General features: G+C 44.4%; 1 protein-coding gene across 2 annotated transcripts in view; it reads left to right on the top strand.

Annotated features, from left to right (window-relative positions):
• The window catches only part of CYP27A1 (cytochrome P450 family 27 subfamily A member 1), a 43,371-nt gene extending 24,891 nt beyond the window's left edge, over positions 1–18,480 (top strand). Inside the window, exons 2-9 of one of the 2 annotated variants that reach the window (XM_027121091.1) lie at positions 12,215–12,405; positions 15,814–16,013; positions 16,138–16,335; positions 16,488–16,660; positions 17,264–17,430; positions 17,636–17,717; positions 17,798–18,010; positions 18,146–18,480. In XM_027121091.1, coding sequence (XP_026976892.1) covers positions 12,215–12,405; positions 15,814–16,013; positions 16,138–16,335; positions 16,488–16,660; positions 17,264–17,430; positions 17,636–17,717; positions 17,798–18,010; positions 18,146–18,265 — 1,344 coding nt within the window. In that variant the 3' untranslated portion in view covers positions 18,266–18,480. The remainder of the gene's footprint in view (positions 1–12,214; positions 12,406–15,813; positions 16,014–16,137; positions 16,336–16,487; positions 16,661–17,263; positions 17,431–17,635; positions 17,718–17,797; positions 18,011–18,145) is intronic. The other variant, XM_027121100.1, reaches the window with a different exon arrangement.
• Positions 18,481–25,820: the final 7,340 nt, after the last annotated feature.

Raw genomic sequence — 25,820 nt, 5'->3', positions numbered from 1 at the left:
AGCACACGGGCCTAGCCGCTCCGCGGCATGTGGGATCTTCCCGGACCGGGGCACGAACCTGTGTCCCCTGCATCGGCAGGCGAACTCTCAACCACTGCGCCACCAGGGAAGCCCAGTATTTTATTCTTTTGGATGCTATGTATTAGTCTACTCTGGCTGCCATAACAAAATACCATAAACTGGGTGTCTTAAACAGTAAAAATTTACTTTCTTGCGGTTCTGGAGGCTAGAAGTTCAAGATAAGGGTGTCAGCATGGCTGGTTTCTGGTGAGAGCCCTTTTGTAATAGGGGTAGAGTGAGCACACGCTCATTAGTGTGAGACCCTTAGCATGGGGGTTAGAAGTCCAGCTCCACCAACAGGAAGCCTTGCAGTGGTCCTCGTAGCAATGATTGCAGTGAGAGGCAGATTGTGGCCTTCTCCCCAGGGCCCTCCAGGCCCTCCAGCCTCAGGGCTGGTGGGTGAGCTGAGGGGCCTGGAGACAGGCTGAGGCCTATGTCCTGCAGAGCCCCAGAGCCAACAGCCACCCACTGGCTGGGCCCAGGCCTTGAAGCAGCAGTGAACCTCTCCGCCATCCCCACCTCTGCGACCTAATGGCAGTGACAGTCTCCATGGGTCGCAGTCCGTGGAGGCCTCGCAACTGGAGTATATGGACACTGCCATTAAGGTAACAGCTTCAACCAGCTTCAGTTTCTCCGTTCAAGTTTCAAAAATTGGTAGAGCTTAGATCAGTTGTCTACCCCTAGGAGGTGGCCAGATGTCAGGGTTAAGTTGCAATGACACGGCACATCATTATTTCCAGTCCACCTCTGTGGTTGGGGCTATTCTCAAAGAAGGGCAACTGTTGTGAGCTGGGAACTAACCTAATTGGTATTTGTTGCAACATGTATTCTTATTGATCCTATACAAATGAATCTCTCCAGTTTAAATGAAAAGCCCGAGGGCCGGCTGGGTCCTGGGCACCTGGCTCCCTCAGTGATGATGGCTGGGCAGGGTCTGGGGACCTGGCTCTGAGGGTGCCGCCAGTTGAGATCTGCCTCTTTATTTGGGCCTGGGCACTAGCGGGAGGACCCAGACTGGGTTCTGGACAAACATTCCCAGGTAGGGTAACTGGCCTGCGCAGGGGCCCCCTCCCCTTAGCCAGGGCCTGGACCTCGGAGGGTGAAAGTTGAGCCTTGGGACCTTGCACTTTCTTGTCAGAACAGAAAATAATATTTGTTTCAGTGGAGGTTTACAGGAACATTGTGACTTGACCTCAAGAACAAAGGATCTGACACCAAGAAGTCTGCAACAACTAACTATGCCCCTTCCTCACCTTTCCTATAAAAGGGCTTCACTGAAAGCTTTCAGGGAGTTTGGGATTTTTAGGGCATGAGCCACCCGTCTCCTTGCGTGCCCTGCAATAAACATTCCTCTGCTCCAAACTCCAATGTTTTGGTGGTGTTTGGCCTCACTGTGCATTGGGCACACAAACTTGGGTTTGGTAACAATTTTCCTGGCTTGCAGACAGCCACCTTAAATGGTCTTTCCTCGTGTGTGTATGCATGTGTGTGCACACACATGCACACACACACACAGAGAACTCTCTAATATCTCTTTTTATGAGGATACTAATCCTATTGGATCAGGGCCCCACTCTTTTTTTTTTTAATTTTATTTTATTTATTTTTTTATACAGCAGGTTCTTATTAGTTATCCATTTTATACATATTAGTGTATATATGTCAATTCCAATCTCCCAATTCATCACACCACCGCCCCCCCCGCCACTTTCCACCTTTGGTGTCCATACATTTGTTCTCTACATCTGTTTCACTATTTCTGCCCTGCAAACTGGTTCATCTGTACCACTTTTCTAGGTTCCACATATATGCGTTAATATACGACATTTGTTTTTCTCTTTCTGTCTTACTTCACTCTGTATGACAGTCTCTAGATCAATCCACGTCTCTACAAATAACCCAAATGCGTTCCTTTTTATGGCTGAGTAATATTCCATTGTATATATGTACCACATCTTCTTTATCCATTCATCTGTGGATGGGCATTTAGGTTGCTTCCATGGCCTGGCTATTGTAAATAGTGCTGCAATGTGTCTTTTTGAATTATGGTTTTCTCTGGATATATGACCAGTAGTAGGATTGCTGGGTCATATGGTAATTCTATTTTTAGTTTTTTAAGGAACCTCCATACTGTTCTCCATAGTGGCTGTATCAATTTACATTCCCATCAACAGTGTAAGATGCTTCCCTTTTCTCCACACCCTCTCTAGCATTTGTTGTTTGTAGAGTTTCTGATGATGCCATTCTAACTGGTGTGAGGTGATACCTCATTGTAGTTTTGATTTGCATTTCTCTAACAATTAGTGATGTTGAGCAGCTTTTCATGGCCATCTGTATATCTTCTTTGGAGAAATATCTATTGAGGTCTTCTTCCCATTTTTGATTGGGTTCTTTGTTTTTTTAATATTGACCTACATGAGCTGTTTATATATTTTGGAGATTAATCCTTTGTCCATTGATTCATTTGCAAATATTTTCTCCCATTCTGAGGGTTGTCTTTTCGTCTTGTTTGTAGTTTCCTTTGCTTTGCAAAAGCTTTAAAGTTTCATTAGGTCCCATTTGATTATTTTTGTTTTTATTTCCATTACTCTAGGAGGTGGATCAAAAAAGATGTTGCTGTGATTTACGTCAAAGAGTGTTCTTCCTATGTTTTCCTCTAAGAGTTTTATAGTGTTCAGTCTTAAATTTAGGTCTCTAATCCATTTTTTTCTTTTTAATACATTTATTTATTTATTTTTGGCTGTGTTCGGTCTTCGTTGCTGTGCATGAGCTTTCTTTAGTTGTGGTGAGTGGGGGCTACTCTTCGTTGTGGTGCATGGGTTTCTCATTGTCGTGGCTTCTCTTGTTGCGGAGCACGAGCTCTAGGCACGCGGGCTTCAGTAGTTGTGGCACATGGGCTCAGTAGTTGTGGCTTGTGGGCTCTAGAGCTCAGGCTCAGTAATTGTGGCGCACGGGCTTAGTTGCTCCGCAGCATGTGGGATCCTCCTGGACCAGGGCTCGAACCCGTGTCCCCTGCATTGGCAGGTGGATTCTTAACCACTGCACCACCAGGGAAGCTCTCTAATCCATTTTGAGTTTATTTTTGTGTATGGTGTTAGGGAGTGTTCTAATTTCATTCTTTTACATGTAGCTGTCCAGTTGTCCCAGCACCACTTATTGAAGAGACTGTCTTTTCTCCATTGTATATCCTTGCCTCCTTTGTCATAGATTAGTTGCCCATAGGTACGTGGGTTTATCTCTGGACTTTCTATCCTGTTCCATTGATCTATATTTCTGTTTTTGTGCCAGTACCATATTGTCTTGATTACCGTACCTTTGTAGTATAGTCTGAAGTCAGGGAGTCTGATTCCTCCAGCTCCGTTTTTTTCCCTCAAGACTGCTTTGGCTATTTGGGGTCTTTTGTGTCTCCATATAAATTTTAAGATTTTTGTTCTAGTTCTGTAAAAAATGCTATTGGTAATTTGATAGGGATTGTATTGAATCTGTAGATTGCCTTGGGTAGTATAGTCATTTTCACAATATTGATTCTATCAATCCAAGAACATGTTATATCTCTCCATCTGTTGGTATCATCTTTAATTTCTTTCAACAGTGTCTTATAGTTTTCTGCATACAGATCTTTGGTCTCCCTAGGTAGGTTTATCCCTAGGTATTTTATTCTTTTTGTTGCAGTGTTAAATGGGAGTGTTTACTTAATTTCTCCTTCAGATTTTTCATCATTAGTGTATAGGAATGAAAGAGATTTCTGTGCATTAATTTTGTATCCTGCAACTTTCCCAAATTCATTGATTAGCTCCAGTAGTTTTCTGGTGGCATCTTTAGGATTCTCTATGCATAGTATCATGTCATCTGCAAAGAGTGACAGTTTTACTTCTTCTTTTCCAATTTGTATTCCTTTTATTTCTTTTTCTTCTCTGATTGCCATGGCTAGGACTTCCAAAACTATGTTGAATAATAGTGGCGAGAGTGGACATTCTTATCTTCTTCCTGATCTTAGAGGAAATGCTTTCAGTTTTTCACCATTGAGAATGATGTTTGCTGTGGGTTTGTCATATATGGCCTTTATTATGTTGAGGTAGGTTCCCTCTATGCCCACTTTCTGGAGAGTTTGTATCATAAATGGGTGTTGAATTTGTCAAAAACTTTTTCTGCATCTATTGAGCTGATCATATGGTTTTTCTTCTTCAATTTGTTAATATGGTGTATCACATTGATTGATTTGCGTATATTGAGGAATCCTTGCATCCCTGGGATAAATCCCACTTGCTCATGATGTATGATCCTTTTAATGTGTTGTTGGATTTTGTTTGCTAGTATTTTATTGAGGATTTTTGCATCAATATTCATCAGTGATATTGACTGTAATTTTCTTTTTTTGTAGAATCTTTGTCTGGTTTTGGTATCATAGTGATGGTGGCCTCATAGAATGTGTTTGGGAGTGTTCCTTCCTCTGCAATTTTTTGGAAGAGTTTGAGAAGGATGGGTGTTAGCTCTTCTCTAAATGTTTGATAGAATTCACCTGTGAAGGCATCTGGACCTGGACTTTTGTTTGTTGCAAGATTTTTAATCACAGTTTCAATTTCATTACTTGTGATTGATCTGTTCATATTTTCTATTTCTTCCTGGTTCAGTCTTGGAAGGTTATGCTTTTCTAAGAATTTGTCCATTTCTTCCAGGTTGTCCATTTTATTTGCATAGAGTTGCTTGTAGTAATCTCTCATGGTTCTTTGTGTTTCTGCACTGTCAGTTGTTACTTCTCCTTTTTCATTTCTAATTCTGTTGATTTGAGTCTTCTCCCTTTTTTACTTAATGAGTCTGGCTAGTGCTTTATCAATTTTGTTTATCTTCTCAAAGAACCATCTTTTAGTTTTATTGATCTTTGCTATTGTTTCCTTCATTTCTTTTTCATTTATTTCTGCTCTGATATTTATGATTTCTTTCCTTCTACTAACTTTGGGTTTTGTTTGTTCTTCTTTCTCTAGTTCCCTTAGATGTAAGGTTAGATTGTTTATTTGAGATTTTTCTTGTTTTTGAGGTAGACTTGTATTGCTATAAACTTCCTTATTAGAACTGCTTTTGCTGCATGCCATAGGTTTTGGATCATCGTGTTTTCGTTGTCATTTGTCTCTAGGTATTTTTTGATTTCCTCTTTGATTTCTTCAGTGATCTTGGTTATTTAGTAACGTATTGTTTAGCCTCCATGTGTTTGTGTTGTTTATGGTTTTTTTCCCTGTAATTGATTTCTAATGTCATAGTGTTGTGGTCAGAAAAGATGCTTGATATGATTTCAATTTTCTTAAATTTGCTGTGGCTTGATTTGTGACCCAAGATGTGGTCTATCCTGCAGAATATTCTGTTTGCACCTGAGAAGAAAGTGTAATCTGCTGTTTTTGGATGGAATGTCCTATAAATATCAATTAAATCTATCTGGTCTATTGTGTCATTTAAAGCTTGTGTTTCCTTATTAATTTTCTGTATGGATGATCTGTCCATTGGTGAATGTGAGGTGTTAAAGTCGCCCACTATTATTGTGTTACTGTTGATTCCCTCTTGTATAGCTGTTAGCAGTTGCCTTATGTATTGAGGTGCTCCTATGTTGGGTGCATATACATTTATAATTGTTATATCTTCTTGGATTGATCCCTTGATCATTATGTAGTGTCCTTCCTTGTCTCTTGTAACATTCTTTATTTTAAAGTCTATTTTATCTGATATGAGTGTTCCTACTCCAACTTTCTTTGATTTCCATTTGCATGGAATATCTTTTTCCATCCCCTCACTTTCAGTCTGTATGTGTCCCTAGGTCTGAAGTGGGTGTCTTGTAGACAGCATATATATGGGTATTGTTTCTGTAACCATTCAGTGAGCCTATGTCTTTTGGTTGGAGCATTTAATCCATTCAAGTTTAAGGTAATTATTGATATGTATGTTCCTATTACCATTTTCTTAATTGTTATGGGTTTGTTTTTGTAGGTCCTTTTCTTCTCTTGTGTTTCCCACTTAGAGAAGTTACTTTAGCATTTGTTGTAGAGCTGGTTTGGTGGTGCTGAATTCTCTTAGCTTTTGCTTGTCTGTAAAGCTTTTGATTTCTCCGTTGAATCTGAATGAGATCCCTGCCGGGTACAGTAATCTTGGTTTTAGGTTCTTCCCTTTCATCACTTGAAATATATCATGCCAGTCCCTTCTGGCTTGTAGAGTTTCTGCTGAGAAATCAGCTGTTAACCTTATGGGAGTTCCCTTGTATGTTATTTGTAGTTTTTCCCTTGTTGCTTTCAGTAATTTTTCTTTGTCTTTAATTTTTGTCAATTTGTTTACTATGTGTCTCGGCATGTTTCTCCTCGGATTTATCCTGCCAGGGACTGTCTGCACTTCCTGGTCTTGGGTGGTATTTCCTTTCCCATGTTAGGGAAGTTTTTGACTATAATCTCTTCAAATATTTTCTCGGGTCCTTTCTCTCTCTCTTCTCCTCCTGGGACCCCTATAATGCAAATGTTGTTGCATTTAATGTTGTCCCAGAGGTCTCTTAGGCTGTCTTCATTTCTTTTCATTCTTTTTTCTTTATTCTGTTTCACAGCAGTGAATTCTACCATTCTGTCTTCCAGGTCACTTATCCGTTCTTCTGCCTCAGTTATTCTGCTATTGATTCCTTCTAGTGTAGTTTTCATTTCAGTTATTGTATTGTTCATCTCTGTTTGTTTGTTCTTTAATTCTTGTAGGTCTTTGTTAAACATTTCTTGCATCTTCTTGATCTTTGCCTCCATTCTTTTTCCGAGGTCCTGTATCATCTTCACTATTATTATTCTGAATTCTTTTTCTGGAAGGTTGCCTATCTCCACTTCATTTAGCTGTTTTTCTGGGGTTTTATTTTGTTCCTTCATCTGGTACATAGCCCTCTGCCTTTTCATCTTGTCTGTCTCTCTGTGAATGTGCTTTTTGTTCCACAGGCTGCAGGATTGTAGTTCTTCTTGCTTCTGCTGTCTGCCCTCTGGTGGATGAGGCTATCTAAGAGGCTTGTGCAAGTTTCCTGATGGGAGGGGCTGGTGGTGGGTAGAGCTGGGTGTTGCTCTGGTGGGCAGAGCTCAGTAAAACTTTAATCTGCTTGTGTGCTGATGGGTGGGACTGTGTTCCTTCCCTGTTGGTTGTTTGGCCTGAGGCAACCCAGCACTGGAGCCTACATGCTCTTTGGTGGGTCGAATGGACTCCGGGAGGGCCCACTCCAAGGAGTCCTTTCCAGAACTTCTGCTGCCAGTGTCCTTGTCCTCAGGGTGAGCCACAGCCACCCACCCCACCACCCACCTCTGCAGGAGACCCTCCAACCCTAGCAGGTAGGTATGGTTCAGTTTCCTATGGGGTCACTGCTCCTTCCCATGGGTCTCAATGCACACACTACTTAGTGTGTGCCCTCCAAGAGTGGAGTCTCTGTTTCCCCCAGTCCTGTTGAAGTCCTGCAATCAAATCCTGCTAGCCTTCAAAGTCTGATTCTCTAGGAATTCCTCCTCCCATTGCCGGACCCCCAGGTTGAGAAGCCTGATGTGGGGCTCAGAACCTTCACTCCAGCGGGTGGACTTCTGTGGTATAAGTGTTCTCCAGTTTGTGAGTCACCCACCCAGCAGTTATGGGATTTGATTTTGTTGTGATTGCACCCCTCCTACCATCTCATTGTGGCTTCTCCTTTGTCTTTGGATGTGGGGTATCTTTTTTGGTGAGTTCCAGTGTCTTCCTGTCGATGATTGTTCAGCAGTTAGTTGTGATACTGGTGCTCTCTCAAGAGGGAGTGAACACTCATCCTTCTACTCCACCATCTTGAACCAATCTCCCCAGGGCCCCACTCTTATTTAACCTTAATTACTTTCTTAGATGCTTCCTCTCTAAATACAGCCACACTGAAGGTTAGGGCTTCAACACATGAATTTGGGGGAGATGCAACATTCAGGCCATCAAAGATGCTATTGTAATTGTATATTAGAACTATTCTCTTAATTTCCTTTTGAGATTTTCCTTCAGCCTTTTAAAATTAATGCCTACCCCAGTGGAGCCACTGTTACCAGTTTCCTATGTATCCTCTTCCCTGCTTCTTTTCTGTCTCTGTCTCATAATCTTTGTATTATCTGCAACTTGTTTTTCTTCCACTTGATTCACTGGCAATTGCTAAATATTTATTGAGTGTCTCTAATGTGTTTAGCAGTGTGTTAAGCAGTATGGGAAGTATAAAGAAGTACGACAAGGTTCCTGCCCTTAAAGATTTTCAATCTAGTTGAAGAGACAAATATGTACAAAATAATTAGGGAATAGTTTATAAGCATATGTAATCAAGTTCTCAGCTGTGTGGCTTATGCCCTAGGATGTAAATAAACTGTCTAAGAGTAGGTCACAGCAGTATCCCCAGCCCCGAGATCAGTATAGGAGGAATAGCATATGAGCTCAATAAATGCATGTTAGATGAATTCAACACTGTCCGTCTTTGGAATCTCACCTGGCAGAGGCTAGCCCTCCCATTCATCTTGGAAGATGATCCCTAGGGAACTCTGTTCTGCAAAGGGGCACTTAGCACCTATCTGAAAACCTTGGGGCTCTCTAACTGGTTCAGATTACAGCCTAGTGGTAGGCTCACAGACATAGAACACATTTCTCAGCAAGTGCTCTGGTGTCTTTCTAAAATAAGTTCTTACATAAATAGATCCTTGTTAAGTTCCACCAAGTAAACTGAGGAGTATGAAGGAAGAGAGAAGAAAGCATGGCCTAGGCATGGGGGGAAATGTCCCAGAAACTTCCAAACTGACAGCCAGGAAGTGGTGCCAGAGGCTTTGGGTTCCAGGCAAGAAGCTGGTGCCCAAGGAAAGGTTATTGATCTAGTCCTTTAAAACATGGTTTTTTGCCCCGATTCCAAGATCAAGGTAGAAAACTTGAAAAACAAATCACAGTGTAAAGAAGAAAGTAAACTATCTATAAACCATGACTCAGAGATAACCATTGTTTGTATCATTATAAAAACATTGCATGTAATTTTACATGAGCTTAACAGAAGGAAAAGAAACCAAACTTCAGATAAATATTTCTTCAAAGTGAGATATTATTTCTTAAAAGGAGTCTTCTAAGATTAAAGAATTAAGAGACATCTTAAGAGGTTGGGGTTATTACAGAAGTTCTCAAGCTGGGGTGATTTTGCCCCCACCCCCCAGGACATTTTGGCAATGTCTAGAGACGTTTTTGGTTGTCACAGCTTGCTGTGGGGTTGCTGCTGGGGTACCGTCTAGGGGTGCTGCTAAACATTCTACAATACACAGGACAGTCTGCCACAGCAAAGAATCATCTAGCCCCAGATGTCAGCAGTGCCATGAGAAACCCTGGGTTACAGCAGAGTTGTGCTGGGTTTAAGCAGCACATTTTTTAAAAATAGTTATTTGTTTATTATCTATTTATTTTGGCTGCATCGGGTCTTCGTTGCGGCATGCGGACTTCTTAGTTGTGGCATGCAGACTTCTTAGTTGTGGCATGAGAACTCTTAGTTGCAGCATGCATGCGGGATCTAGTTCCCTGACTTAGGGATCAAACCCGGGCCCCCTGCATTGGGAGCGCAAATGCACTGGACTGCCAGGGAAGTCCCTTAAGCAGTACATATTTTTAAAGAGCCTAAGTTTGTTTTCAGTTAGTAAGGCATAGTCAGCTTTCTTGGGGATCAGTGGAGTAAGGAGTTGTGAGCATGGCCTCCAGCCAGGGGGTCTGAGTTTGAACTCTGACTCTGCCACTTACTGGCAAAGTGACCTCGGGCAACCTCTTTGGGCCTCAGTTTCCTCATCTGCAAAACTGTGGTAATGTTACACCTACCTCATGCAGCTGTAGTGAGGGCTGAATGAGCTAGTATAAGCAAAGTGCTTGGAACAGTGTCTAGTTTATGCTAAGCTCCACAGAAATATTATTATTATTATATTAATATAATATAATATTATTATTAATATATATATAATATTATTATATTAGATTAATATCTTAAACCAAACTAGAAACACAACTTAAGCTTACTTTTAGGTTAATTCTCCTAAGGAATTTAGTAGAGAAAAATAGACATATAAGTATTCTTTTCTAATGGAACCCTTAAGAAAAATAAACAAAATGAGTGCAGCGAGGGGCCACTTATAAATCTAAGGAGTATATACATACATGAATTCAGAGGTTCAGCAAGTCTTTCCTGCTTTCTGGAATTACTTGATCAATGGCAGGTGACTTATTGCTTCAGAAAACACTTCTTTCCCCCTTTAGATTAAAAAGTTTGAATACATTCTCATAGTTCAAAATTCAAAACAATATACCAATAAAACGTCACACAGTCTCACTCTCACTGCTGTCCTCCCCACTCTCCCATAGGTAACCACTTTAATTCATTTCTGATGTATCAGTCCAGTGTTTCTCTACGAAAGCAAATGCAAATGCTATGTATTCTTACTTAGCTCCCCACGTTTTTCCATTCAACAGTCTATTTTGGCTATCTAGCTATCTTTCCATATTACAGTCTATCTTTCCATTTTAGCACACAAGGAGCTGCTTCATCCTCTTTTAAGGTGATATAGTATTCCATTATGAAGATGACCCACACTTTGCTTATAAATGTTTTGTAATTATTAATAACTATTAACAAATTGTCCTCCATGTAGGGTTGTGTCATGTTAGACTCCCACTGGCAATGTCTGAATACGCTTATTTTCCTCCAGGTATCACAGTCGTTTTCAGACAATTAACCATTCAAAATTGTACCACACTGGCAGGTATTACTGGGAGGTAGAAGTGGGAAACAAGGCTAAATGGACGTTGGGGGTTTGTCAAGGCTGTCTTCCTGGGAACAGGCAGAATCAGCCATTAGTTCAGGGTGGATTCTGGGCAATTGGGTAATATGTGAAGGGCAATCAGGTTGCACTGGTCCTGGGAGAACCCTGTATTTAATGCTGACAGTAAGACCCAGTAAAATTGTTGTTTTTATGGACTATGAGTTCTATAATTTGAATAATAGATCTCTTCTCCATAATTTTAATGTTTCTTTTATAGAAGCCTTTTGGCCTAATTTCGATACTGAAACAGATCTAATCCTCTTAACACTTATTCAGTAAAAAGATTAAGTACTTGGGCTTCCCTGGTGGTGCAGTGGTTGAGAGTCCGCCTGCCGGTGCAGGGGACACGGGGTCGTGCCCCGGTCCGAGAGGATCCCACATGCCGCCGAACGGCTGGGCCCATGAGCCATGGCCGCTGAGCCTGCGCGTCCGGAGCCTGTGCTTGGCAACGGGAGAGGCCACAACAGTGAGAGGCCCGCGTACCGCAAAAAAAAAAAAAGATGAAGTACTTGGGAGACCACTATGCTTCATTTTCTTTCAGTTTGTAAGTATAACTTAGCCAGTAAATTTAATCTTAGTATTTCTGGATTCTTTTTAAGTTTTACCCCCACCAAAACCCAAAATACATTATTTTCTCCCTTATTTTCAACAACTATAAAAACATCATTGCAATGTCAATTTCATAGATGCTATGGGTCTCAACTGTCATGTGCTATAGAAATTCTAAGATAAAATATTTGAGAATTGCATTCCTTAACATAGCTAATAAAATTTTTTATTAAAAAAATTCATACCACATAGTTTACTTCATATTTACATCTTGACTTTCTCATTCAGCTTCTGTTTTTCCTGGAGTTTCTAATTGTGTTTCTTTTTTCTTGTTGGTTACACGAGATATTTATCTTCGTCTCCTTGACAGCAAGCTGCAGGAGATTTAAATGCTTCTATGAAGGAGTCGTAGACATTCTACTATACCTCATTATAGGGCTCAGTTTCCCTAAAACCCTGGACCCCAAATATCTATACCTCAACATACCCCAGTTTCCCAGGTATCCCATTTTTCCAAAATTTCGTTCCTCCAAGACCTCAGTTCTGCCAGTTCCACCAGATACTCATTACTCTCAATATTCTAACTTCTGTGTAACCTTTTTTTTTTTTCCAGTGTTCTCCTTTCGAGACTACAGGCCATCCCAGCACCTACCTCCTACACAATGTGCTTTTGCCCAGCTCACTTGCTCTGGTGTGGCCATAAGACACTCCCTTATCCTGCTTCCTCTCCAGGAAGTGCCTGCCTAGCTAGGCCATGGTTATTCAGCTTTGGTTGAACTCCACAGGTGCTGAACAAGGCCAAGTATGGTCCAATATGGATAAACCGCTTAGGGCCTCAGATCCACGTGAACCTGGCCAGTGCCCCACTCCTGGAGCAAGTGATGCGCCAAGAGGGCAAGTACCCAGTACGGAACGACATGGAACTATGGAAGGAGCACCGGGACCAGCAGGGCCTGACCTATGGGCCCTTCACCATGTGAGCTGGGGCCTGAGGGACCGGAACAGGCCCCCAGGGGGCCAAGCCCAAGGACAGTGGCACTGGGCAGCCAGTGGATTATGGGCAGGGTAGGATCTCCCTGTGTCCTCTGAGCCTGAAACTCGTCTAGAAAGTGGTGGTTGGGTTGGGCTGAAGCCCATGGACCATTCATTGGCTTTTCCACTAATGTATCGTATGACTATGAACAAATGAATAATTTCCCCTTCCTTGGGCTTATGTTTCTCGTGTGTAAAATGGGAAGCTTGGATTAGAGTATCTCCAAGATATCTCTAAGAACTTTCAAGCTCCATTATCCTATATTATGGTTGAAAACATACCAACTCAAATCATAATGGGACATATTTACTTGTAGTTGAAAAAACATCATCACCATACTAGTTGGGAGGGCTCAATTTAATTAAAAATATTTTCCAAGTTATGTATTATATGCTTGTTGTTGGTTATAACTTTCATGGATGCTCTCCACTCACAGAGATAGATGTAGGTTTTAGCCTTAAAGTTATACCTAGAAAAGTTAAGATTATTTTGGCAGTGACAAATTGAAAGATGGGCTGAGTGTTATTATATATGCATATATCAATTAAGGTAAATAATTGAGAATCATTGGTGATTCTCAGTGCCACGGCTTGTAATTGGATAGATTACAGGCTTCTTTTTACTATAGTATGTTAAAAGAGCTCCAGGAACAATGAGTGGCTTTTGATTTTCCCTAGTTGCTTGATATCCATGTTTTTTAAAGTCATTTTTTAAGGGATTAAAGTTGATCCTGGCGGTGGAAGTAGTAGCAGCAACACTGATGATAACTAAGTATGTGTTTATAACATGCCAGGCATCAGGCTAGTCTCTTTACATTTATTATTTCATCTTATCTTCACAACAAACTCATGAAGTAGATAGTATTATTATCCCCATTTTATAGATGAAGAAACTGAGGCCTAGAAGGGTTTTTGCACCACTTGCCAGAAGTGACACAACTAGTGAGTAGTGGAATAGATCTCTCTGATTCTGGAATGCAAGGACCTACTGCCATGACATGTTTGGAAAGGAAATGGACTGGTTGGAAGGTTCATTTTATCTGTCTTTGATGCTTATACATTCATTCTGTCATTGCATGTCTTTCTTTCTTTATTCCTGGTTCCTTCACAGGTGGGTGGTTTCAGAGCTTAATTTCTGGGCCCTTTTTTCAAGGTTCTGGGAAGAGAATAGAGAATGTTCTTCAAGAGCTCTTTAACCTGATGTCTGACCCTGAGGGCAAGATTTGTGTCTCAGGTATGCTCTACAATATTTGAGACCCAAATCTTGCCAGGGGAGTAAATCCTGGAAGTTAATTTTTTATGGTGACGGATGGTAACTAGTCTTATTGTGGTGATCATCTCGCAATGTATACAGATATCAAATCATTATATTGTACACCTGAAACCAATATAATGTTATATGTCAATTATACCTCAATAATAATAATAATAAACATTTGGGTCTCACAGGTTTTCACAGGTCAGGCCATCATTGGACTTGCTCAGGTTTAGAACTGGAGCTAAACATGATATATACCCCTTTGTGATCTATTTATAACTGTTTACTCTAAAACCAGTTTCCTAAATATGTTATACCATATATGTCTTTAAAAGCTATTTTGCTAACCTGTGATAACCTTTTTTGTTTTAACATATATGTTTTTTAAATCTCATTTTTTGAGTGACCGTCGTTTCCCCAAGAAATATTTTAACAACCACAGAAAGTTTCAGATTTAAGTCCTGCAGATCCTACTGTTGGAAGAGTTTTACTCTTGGAGAAGCACCTAAAACCTGAAGTTCCAATAAATAGGTCTATTCTGGTTTTTATTTCCTTTCCAACAACACTTTTAGTTTATCTTTTTTTATATAAATTTATTTTATTTTATTTATTTTTGGCTGCGTTGGGTCTTTGTTGCTGCGTGTGGGCTTTCTCTAGTTGCAGCGAGCAGGGGCTACTCTTTGTTGCGGTGCGCAGGCTTCTCATTGTGGTGGCTTCTCTTGTTGTGGAGCACGGGCTCTAGGCTCGCGGGCTCAGTAGTTGTGGCACTCGGGCTTAGTTGCTCCACGGCATGTGGGATCTTCCCAGACCAGGGATCTAACCCGTGTCCCCTGCATTGGCAGGTGGATTCTTAACCAGTGCGCCACCAGGGAAGTCCCTAGTTTATCTTTTTGCAGGTTTTCCCCAACATAATAAAGAAAACTCCTGGGGTTTGAGGTTCATTTATTTATTTATTTAGCTTGTTTTTTGAGGTTCATTTAAATAAAAATATATTTTAAAAATTTATTGAAGTGCAGTTGACTTATACTTCAAAATAAAAAACCTGAATTTTGCTTTCAGACTTTTTAAATGTTTTCCTTTTTAAAATACCTTATTGGTTTTTAAAATTCAAAAGTAATACTTATTGGAAAAATTCCATCCCATCCTCCTAAGTAATTCTCATCAGTAATTTGGTGTGTATTCTTCTTCCCTCCTTTGTGTTGAAACATGCAAATATGCATGTGTACATGTAGGATTTCCTCTCTTCCTCTTAAAATTGTACCATATTATACTTATTACTCTGCAACTGGCTTTTAAAAAATTGACCCATACCCAGCTTGCTTAGGAAAGGTAACAGGTTTGGGGGACAGCTGAAGGTGGCAGCAGCCCCTGAATATTAAGCTCCTGTATGGGAAGCATGTTTCCACCCACATGAACATCCCTGCCTAACTGGGGTGAGGCCCAACCACCTACTGGATGGCTATGGCAAGAGAGCCTGGAGATCAGCCTGGTAGCTCACTCTGTCCCCTTGGCCTACGGAGCTAAGCAGAGCACAAAGGTCCATAATCTGAGCACCCCAAGAACCCTCATTTGCTCCTCCTTTATTCCTCATCCTCCACACAGAGGGACTGGAACCACCGTAGCGCCATAGCTCATTTCACATACAGAAGATTCTGGAGTTGTATCATCCTAAGGTAACCACAGTAAACATTCATTAAGCATTCACCATTTGCCAGGCACTGATCTAAGCATGTTAATTATTCCTGCTAAGATAGGCACTCTTATTATTGCCATTTTACAGAAGGGAAAACCGAGGCACAGAGGATTTAAGTCACCTGCCTAAGGTCACTCAGCCAGTCATCATCTGACCTGTGATTTGACCCTAGACAGACTCATTCCAGATGCCCACCTTAACTACTTCCTTTATGCTGTTAGTGAGATTCTGAAGTTTTGTGATTCAAAGATTCTGTTATTTGAAAGTTTGTGATTCTTTAATTCTAGGTCTAGGAGTCTGAGATTTTCCTCGAGTCCATAGGGGTCTCAGGGTGGGAAGATACCACCTAATCCAATCCCCACAAGATACTTACATTGGTGTCTCTCCTCCATTCTCTACAGGCAAGGACATCAGTGGTACCGGCTCCGCCAGGCTCTGAACCAGCGGTTGCTGAAGCCAGCTGAGGCTGCGCTCTACACAGATGCTCTGAATGAGGTGATTGAGGACTTCATGACTCGACTGAACCAGCAGCGGGCAGAGAGCGCCTCGGGGGACCATGTGCCCGACATCGCTCACAATTTCTACTTCTTTGCCTTGGAAGGTACCCCTGTGGGGAGAGGGGCTGGGTGGGCGTGAGTCGGGTAGGTTGTGCTCTCCTCCTTGAAGCCCCCTGGACTCTGTGTGCCATGGCCCTGCCTCCTGTGACGGCCCCTGTGCACCGCCAGCTGTTTGCTACATCCTGTTTGAGAAACGTATTGGCTGCCTGGAGCGCTCCATCCCCCAGGACACCGAGACCTTCGTCAGATCTGTCGGGCTCATGTTCCAGAACTCGCTGTACGCCACCTTCCTCCCCAAGTGGACTCGTTCCCTGCTGCCCTTCTGGAGGCGGTATCTGGATGGCTGGAACACCATCTTCTCTTTTGGTGAGGAGTCCAGGGAAAGAAGTTGGGGCGTGGGTCCCAGGGCCTGTGAGGTAACAGCCCCCTCAGGACCCTCTCCCGGGATCTTCTCTCTTGGTCCTTGGGAGAGCATGACTTTTGACCTCATCCTCCCCTGTTCTCCGTTGTCCCCACAGGGAAGAAGCTGATTGATCAGAAATTAGAGGAGATAGAGGCCCAACTTCAGACAGGGGGCCCAGAGAAGGCCCACATATCTGGTTACCTGCACTTCCTGCTGACCAGTGGACAGCTCAGTCCTCGAGACGCTGAGGGCAGCCTGCCCGAGCTGCTCATGGCTGGAGTAGACACGGTGCGTGAGAGGGGCAGGCGAGGAGACCAGGGCCTCCCAGCTACCATCCTGAGCCAATTCCCTACTCTACCCCACCTGAGCCTGACCTTCATCAGATACCCGCTTCTCTCTCTGTAACGTGGATGTAGAGCTGGAAGGAAAACAGGGTGGTCATTCAGCCTGGTGGAGGCGGGCAGGGAGTGGTCCTTGTGTAAGAGGGATTCCCTCACGCGCTGGAGCCTCTGTCAGACAGGTGGGAAGTTTCATGTCACATCTAACCCACTCCCTCGTGCTGTCAGCTAAGCACAGAGTTGAAGAGCTTGCCCACAGCACCTTCTTAGTGGGACCTCTTTCCTGTCCTTTCGTCACATTGGATTTCTCTGTCACAGTCTTCTCTGCTGTTACAGTGCAGTTCTCCATCATATTGGTCCTTAGCCCACTGTGAAGTCACGTGGAGCGTGGAGGGAGAGCCCCATGAATCCCTGAGTCTAATCCTGCCACACTCGTGGCAAATTAATTTTTCTCCCACATTTTGCACGCATGCACTCACACACCCTCCCACCACCTTAACTGGCCTCTTTCTTAGAGATCTTTCCTCACTTCATCTCTTACTCTACCTCCCAGACGTCCAACACGCTGACGTGGGCCCTGTACCATCTTTCAAAGAACCCAGAGATCCAGGCAGCCCTGCATGAAGAAGTGGTGGGCATGGTGCCCGCCGGGCAGGTGCCCCAGTACAAGGACTTTGCCCACATGCCCCTGCTCAAAGCTGTGCTTAAGGAGACGCTGCGGTAGGATGCTGTCCCCGGGAGCAAGGGTCTGTGTGTGGACGAGGACTCAGAGACAGGACTGGGAGTGGGGGCTGGTAGGCTGCGGCCAGGGCCAGGGATGAGATGGGAAGAGGGTCCCGGGGGACCAGAGGGGTGTGGCCGAGGGGGTGGGCACTCTGCCCCTCCTTGGATCCAGAGGCAGATCTGCACGTTCTTTTACCTGCAGTCTCTATCCTGTGGTCCCCGTGAACTCCCGGGTCATCGTGGACAAGGAAATTGAAGTTGGTGGCTTCCTCTTCCCCAAGAACGTGAGTAGGGCTGGAGAGCCAGGGTTCCCAGGGGGCCCCTGCAGCCCTCTGCTGATGTGCCACCCATTCTTTGTCTGCAGACCCAGTTTGTGTTCTGCCACTACGTGGTGTCCCGGGACCCTCGCATCTTCCCTGAGCCGGACAGCTTCCAGCCCCAACGTTGGCTGAGGAAGAACCAGCCTGATGCCCTCAGGGCCCAACACCCATTTGGCTCTGTGCCCTTTGGTTACGGAGTTCGGGCTTGCCTGGGCCGCAGGGTTGCAGAGCTGGAGATGCAGCTGCTGCTGACAAGGGTGAATGGGGAGAGACAGGAGGGCCGTGCGGGCCACGGGTGCTGAAGGAGGCGGGAGGCATGGGGTGGGAGCGTGCGGAGGAGGGCGGTGGATGGAGGCCACAGACTAATCGCCTGTGCGCCTTTTACTTCCCAGCTGATCCAGCAGTACGAGGTGGCCCTGGCCCCTGAGACGGGGGAGGTGACAAGTGTGGCTCGAATCGTGCTCGTTCCCAATAAGAAGGTGGGCCTGCGTTTCCTGCAGAGACAGAGCTGAGCCTCCTTCCCACCCTCCCTGGCACATGAAGAAGGAGAGGAAGGGGCTGCCAGGTGCCAGAGGTTGGAGAAACTCAGTGTAGTTCCTGTAGAACCCTGAGCTTTTGCCGCTTTCATCATTTTGAGCGTCTCCCTCTCAGATAAAAAGCCGCCTCCGTGGCATGTCGCTAACCTTGGGGAAAATATAGAATAAAGGGGCTTTTATTCATAATTGGAGACCTTTGTGATTCTTTTTGACAACCCAGCATCTGAACCTCTTTCTGTGTTTGGGGAACACCCTCTCCCCACTTAGCAAACCTGGTGGGAGGCAGAACCGCCTCCCTTCGTGGAAGCTGAGAACGCCGTATGCTTTCCCAGACCTCACAGAGAAGCCTTAGCTTCACCTGGCATTGGCTGAGGCCCTGCTCAAGTAGAAGCTGCAGAGCCATTCCCCAGGCACCGAGAGGACACCCTCTTTTGAATAGAAAGTGCTTAGATACAGGCAGTGACATGCTATAAAAATGGTCGGAAGAATTCTAGGCCAGGCCTACAGGAATGACTCTAGGGACACCACTGGGGGGCTGATCAGTCTGGAAAGCCCCGTGTTGGTCACACTCAGGAGAATGAGAGTTGGGAAGCTGTCACTACAACTATTGGCCCCAGAGCTACTCCATGTCTCCCAGGTCTATGCTGACTAAAGAAAAAAAGAAAAGATGCCCCCTCCTCCCAACTACCCCTGACAACAGGAAGAACAGGAGCAGCAGAGGGTGGTCTCTGTCTCACGACCACCTTCCAAATCTCTCACGTACAACTGAGAGGTGGAGCCTAAATCCCACCTGGAACTTCAAGAGGGTCTGGGGATTGTAGTTTCTAACTTTCCAGCCTCTTCAGTACAGGAAGCCAACAAGAAGGAAAGTGGGTTGGCATGGAGATCCAGTGTACCACAACACAAGCCTGAAAAGTCAACAAGGAGGCCCAGCCCTAGTGGGAAATTTCTGCTGAGTCATAGAAAACTAAAGCAGAATTTCTTCTGTCTGTGGGGATTTGAGTTTGAGCCTATTAAAAAACTCACGTCATTGCCCTGATTAAAATCCTTCCATGGCTCCCCTCAGTCCTGAGGCAAAGTCCTAAGTGGCTTAGAAGACTCGGTGTTCTGGCACCCTGGCCTCCACACTCCCCTATCCCCCCTCCACCCTTCCACAGCTGAGCCCAAATTCCTTGTATTTCCCTGAGCACATTATGCTCTTTCCGGCCTCAATACTTTGTACTTAATGTCTGCTGTCCTTGGAACACCCTCTTCACCAACTGGCCTGTCGTCTCACAGAACTTGCTCTTCCTCTAGACTCAGCTCAAATGTCGCCGCCTCTGCAAAGCGTTCCCTGACCTCTCAGAGTGAGCCTGAGCACTTCCTCTTGTGCTCTCCCCCATCCACCGCCTAGAACCGAGCGCTCAGCCCGGTCACCGGTCACCATGTCGTAGGCCCGACTGTCTCCCCAGCCAGCTGGGAGCCCCATGGAGGGCATAATCCCAATGTCGAACTCTGTGTCTAGCACAGAGTTAATGAAGGTAATGCATACATGTTTGTTGAATGCGACTGGAATAGGAGGAAGGGAAGGGAAGGAGAGGGGGGAAGATACAGAGCTTTCCATATTGAGAAGAGAAACCTGGAGAGAATTGGGCAGGATGCCTGATTATAAGGCCACGGCTCTCGAACCCACCTGTGCAGGGGTTCACTGTAAGAACTCTTTATAAATATAGAGGACGGGGGCTGGTCGCCAAGGGTGCTAGGATCTCTGTCACAAAGTCAACCAGGGCAGACTGCTGCCTTTCCCAGTGTGCTGCTCCTCAGACCACCAGGGGTCAGCTGCCCAAGCCATGTGAACGCCTCAGTGCTGGCACGCTGGGTGGCGGGAAGTCTGTGTGATGTGGCTTGGGAGTGAGGTTTTGTAGAGCTGTCCAAGAGTGTCAGTGTCCATGTCTGCAGCTCAGTTTATGAATTTATAGGCTGATCTCACATCAAAATCTGTGAAGATCTTGTATATCCATAGGCTAGAATATTATTGAGCCATAAGAAACGAATGAAGTACTGAGTCATGCTACATCATTGATGAACCTTGAAAACATTATATGAATGAAGGAAACCAGACACAAAAGACCACATCTTGTATGATTCCACTGACATGAAATGTCTGGAATAAGCAAATCCATAGAGACAGAAAGTAAGTTAGTGGTTGCCGGGAGAATTGGGAGTGATTTTCAATGGATATGGAGTTTCTTTGGGATGACAAGTGTGTTCTGGAATTAGTGGTGATGGTTGCACAACTTTGTGAATATACTAAATACCACTGAATTATACACACTGAAAGAGTGAACTTTATGGTATGTGAGTGAGATCTCAATTTAAAAAATCTATGAAGATCAGTTTGGTAAGATTATTGTAGAGATAGCTGCCAATGGAAGCCATACCTCCAGAGGCGCCACAGGAAATTGTGAAGCAGCAGTGCCCTGCTGTGCATCTGCAGGACCTAAAATCCAGTCTCTAATCAGAAATCAGCAATGCAGAACCGAAACAAGAGCTCAGAGGACTGGTGAAGTAATGATGTCCTTGTGAGGATTAATCAAAGAGCAGGCTATATCCCCTTACATTTTGATGAGGTGTAGCCACAACCTCAGAGGCTCCCCACCAAAAATGACAAGCGACAAATTGTGTTCTAAAAGATATAAAAGCTGAAGAGCTATTAACGCAGCTGAAACCTTGCCCAGAGGTTGCTACTGGAAAGCCCACAGACACAGCACTGGGAAGAAAAGAGTCAAAGACTCCTACTCAAAACAGACAAAAGGGACTTCCCTGGTGGCGCATTGGATGAGAATCCACCTGCCAATGCAGGGGACACAGGTTTGAGCCCTGGCTCGGGAGGATCCCACATGCCGCGGAGCAACTAAGCCCGTGCGCCTCAACTATTGAGCCTGTGCTCTAGAGCCCGCGAGCCACAACTACTGAAGCCCGCGCGCCTAGAGCCTGTGCGCCTAGAGCCTGTGCACCTAGAGCCCGTGCTCCTCAACAGAAGCCACCGCAATGAGAAGCCTGCGCACCGCAACGAAGAGTAGCTCCCGCCTCGCAGCAACTAGAGAAAGCCCGCGCATAGCAACGAAGAGTCAACACAGCCAAAAATAAAATAAATTAATTTTTTTTAAAAAAACAGACAAAAACAAAATACAGCATGGTCAAAGAGGTTTTCTCTTTATACCTGAGGTTCTTTAAAAAAATTTTTAAGATATTTATTGAAATATACCTACAGAAAAACGAATATGCCGTAAGTGTACATGAAGTTCCTCTGCTTATATTGGGAGTTGAAAATGGCCTCTGTCTGTTTATTTTCCATCACATTGCCTGGACAAGACATTTAATGTAAATGGAAAAAATTACTTTCTTTGGCAATGATTCATTCAAATACATATAATAGCTATAGGATACAATATTGTAAATCAACTATGCTTTAATTTTTTTAAAAAAATCCAAGGTTTAGAAAACACACACACAGATAGCTACAGGATGAATGTGATGTAATACGTGGGCTCTTTCCCTTGCAACCTTCTCTCTAGAGAGTGAAAGCATCAGCCCTGGTGTGAGGGTTGGCCCAAAGGCCATCAGTGGCCAGTGATGGGGTGCATTTCCAGGGTCTGGGGGCTCAGGAACTCTGGACTGCCCCCGTAAGTCACAGTGCAGGGATGTCACAGTGAGGCTCCCTAATAACCCACCTGACTGTATAAGGAAAGAAGAATAGGATTTAGGATAATCACTGAAGAGTAGACATTAATTCAGCACAGCAGCTACATCTTTGTCTGAAAAGAATGTGCACATCTCGTTACTCCTAATTCCAGCTAATTTGAATTTGTTGGCCAAATTAGGATCCATGTTTCTGGGTACGACTTTGAGAAAACAGCTTGCCTTCTTAAACACTATGCAGCGCTCCTGGGAATAAAAAGAGAGAATCCAGTGTTTTCTGGCTATCCACATACTCGTGTTTTATAGAAGTTTTAGCCCTGAATGTATTTTGGCTTGGTAATATCGGTTTATTTTCAGGTCATTATTTATGACTCCACTTTTTTTCCCCAAAGTTAATCACTAGTTTTATTTATGTTTTTCATTGTTTGGTTTTTGTTTTTTTTTACACCTTTATTGGAGTATAATTGCTTTACAATGGTGTGTTAGTTTCTGCTGTATAACAGAGTGAATCCCCTATACGTATACATATAACCTCATATCCTCTCCCTCTTGCGTGTCCCTCCCACCCTCCCTATCCCACCCCTCTAAGTGGTCACAAAGCACCGAGCTGATCTCCCTATGCTATGCGACTGCTTCCCACCAGCTATCTATTTTACATTTGGTAGGGTATATATGTCAGTGCAACTCCCTCACTTCATCCCGTCTTACCCTTCCCCCTCCCCGGGTCCTCAAGTCCATTCTCTACATCTGTGTCTTTATTCCTGTCCTGCCCCTAGTTTCATCAGAACCTTTTTTTTTTTTTTTTGATTCCATATATATGTGTTAGCATACGGTATTTGTTTTTTTCTTTCTGACTTCACTCTGTATGAAAGATTCTACATCCAACCACCTCACTACAAATAACTCAATTTCAATTCTTTTTTTTTTTTTTTTTTGCGGTACGCGGGCCTCTCACTGTTGTGGCCTCTCCTGTTGCGGAGCACAGGCTCCGGACGCGCAAGCTCAGCAGCCATGGCTCACGGGCCTAGCCGCTCCGCGGCATGTGGGATCTTCCCGGACCGGGGCACGAACCCATGTCCCCTGCATCGGCAGGCGGACTCTCAACCACTGCGCCACCAGGGAAGCCCCAATTTCACTTCTTTTTATGGCTAATGTTCCATTGTATATACGTGCCACATCTTCTCTATCCATTCATCTGTCGATGGACACTTAGGTTGCTTCCATGTCCTGGCTATTGTAAATAGAGCTGCAATGAACATTGTGGTACATGACTCTTTTTGAATTATGGTTTTCTCAGGGTATATGCCCAGTAGTGGGATTGCTGGATCATATGGTAGTTCTATTTTTAGTTTTTTTAAGGAAGCTCCATACTGTTCTCCATAGTGGCTGTATCAAGTTACTTTCCCACCAACAGTGCAAGAGGGTTCCCTTTTCTCCACACCCTCTCCAGCATTTATTGTTTCTAGATTTTTTGATGATGGCCATTCTGACTGGTGTGAGGTGATACCTCATTGTGGTTTTGATTTGCATTTCTCTAATGATTAGAGATGTTGAGCATCATTTCATGTGTTTGTTGACAATCTGTATATCTTCTTTTGGAGAAATGTCTATTTAGGTCTTCTGCCCATTTTTGGATTGGGTTGTTTGTTGTTTTGGTATTAAGCTGCATGAGCTGCTTGTATATTTTGGAGATTAATCCTTTGTCAGTTGCTTCGTTTGCAAATATTTTGTCCCATTCTGATGGTTGTATGACTCCACTTTTAATATGCATGTCCAATAAAAACTTGCTCAACTGTCTTCATGGAATGGACTGTACATGACATTGTACTGAATTCTTCCGCATTTAAGGATGTTTGAAAGAAGAGTAGTGAGAATACTAACAAATCATATATCTTTTATGTTGTGCCATTACTCTTAGCCAGTGCTTCTTGTAGATCTTAGTCATAACAAATTATAGATAGACCCAATAATGTGACAAATGATTTTACTAATCCTGAGAAGGAGGCATCCTTATTTCTCAGCATGCTGTCATGCTCCAAGTGTTAGTCATCGTAAATCTCTAGTTTCTACAGAAAATAAATACAGTTGCCCAGGTTTCATGCCCAAGTCAGGAAACTAGTATTTCCAGGAATGGAGGCCCTGGAATTTGCATTTTATAAAGCTTCCCAGGTGATCCTGTTGCACATCCAGGGTTGAGAACTACTGAGAGGGTAGGGAGAGGAGAGACGGGTGATGCTAAGGAGGCTATGGGAATCTAGCCCGAAGGCCACAGAACCTCCGGGGGGCCTCAGAGGCCAGGGGAGGAGTTGGACAAACGATGCCGGGAGAACTTGATCAGAACAGGTTCTAGCGCATGAGCAGACAGGACAGCAGGGCAGGGTTTCACTCTTTCATTCTGCGCTTGGGTGGGAGTGGTTGCAGTTCCCAAGGCAACTCTTGGCCTCTCTTCCAGCAGCCATGGCGGGAGGGCTGGGCAAGAGCTGAGGGCTGGGCTGTGGTCAGAAAAGGGCTTCTGAGGCAGAAGGGTAGTACAGTCCCTCACAGAAGGGCCTGAGGGGGCAAACTGCTGGGTCCTCTGGATGGGGGGGTGTCCAGGAGGGTGGAAACTTACCTGTTTTCAACGGGAGCAGAAGGAGAAAGAGTGCTTTCCTCAGGCTGCCCTTTCCACCCACAGCCTGTGCTGTGACAGCTGAACTACTGTTCACACAAAGAGCCACCTGGGACAGCGCCTCGAAGACACCCTACTACACTTTGCTTAGAGCCAGTGGAGACGGCCCACCCCAGGCTCCCCAAGGACACTATCACTTGAGACAGCCCTGAGGGCACCCCCATCCCATCCTCCCACTTGAACCCAGGACCTTCCCAGGAGGGCCAGAGCAGAGCCAGCACTGACCTATTGGTTACGGCACAACTGGAAACAGAAGTTGAGTGTCTATGAGAAAATGCCTTCACTTACTGCCTGACTCATCAAGCACAGATGGCCCCACTCTGTTGGTCTGTAAGGTAAACGGGGTAGATCATATTTTAGAAATATTAACCTACCCTCTCTCCCTTGGACAGCAGATCTGCAGTGTCATTATCACAGGGGAGGGGGTGACACAGCAGAAGCCCAGTCTTGGCTTTGGAATTTCAAAAGCCTGACTCAACAGGGTAGGTAGCAAGAACTCAAGACATGTACAATGGATTTGGAAGACTATATGATGGGCTAGAGAAAAAGGCCCCTTCTTTCCCTACTACGTAAAAATTCCACAGGCTGCTGGGTATTGGGGAAGCAAAGAGACTGTAGACATTTGGGGGGGCCCTGAGAAAAGGGCCCTGACAAGGGAGCTGTGTCTGAAGTGAGAGGGGAGTATGACAAATACCCTAGAAAGGTTTGGAGATGATAAGGGTAGAAGAGCCCTGGGCCCCATGTTTCCTGTGTAGAGGCTAGGAAAACAGTAAAACACAGGGTAGACCAGACCACTTGCTGTCTGTCTCAGCAGATGGGCTTGGGATAGCCCCACAGAGCTTCCTAAAGTCCAGAGGGGTACAGGGCCAGGAGCTAGAATGTCCCTATGCCCCAGGAGCAGGCAGGCCCAAAGAGGCTTCGTGGTAGGGAGTGAGGGAGCACCTAGCAGGGGCCATGCCCACCAGTGACCAACCAAGTGACGACTACATGGGAATGGGGATGTTTCAGCAGGTGCTGGCACGGGTGGATGATGATGGCTGAGGAAAAAAGTCTTGCACCACTTAAAGCCTCCCCCCATCACTGAACTTAACCCCAAGAATAGGTGGGAGAGGAACCCCAAATTGGCTAAGACTAATTTCTACAACCTGGTAAAATGGAGTTCGTAATAGAAATTACCTTTAG

The sequence above is a fragment of the Aethalodelphis obliquidens genome, unplaced genomic scaffold (assembly GCF_003676395.1).
Source record: "Aethalodelphis obliquidens isolate GAN/ISIS:26980383/991018 unplaced genomic scaffold, ASM367639v1 scaffold2, whole genome shotgun sequence".
NCBI classification, from domain to species: domain Eukaryota; kingdom Metazoa; phylum Chordata; class Mammalia; order Artiodactyla; family Delphinidae; genus Aethalodelphis; species Aethalodelphis obliquidens.
This window is presented reverse-complemented; position numbering and strand designations above follow the sequence as displayed.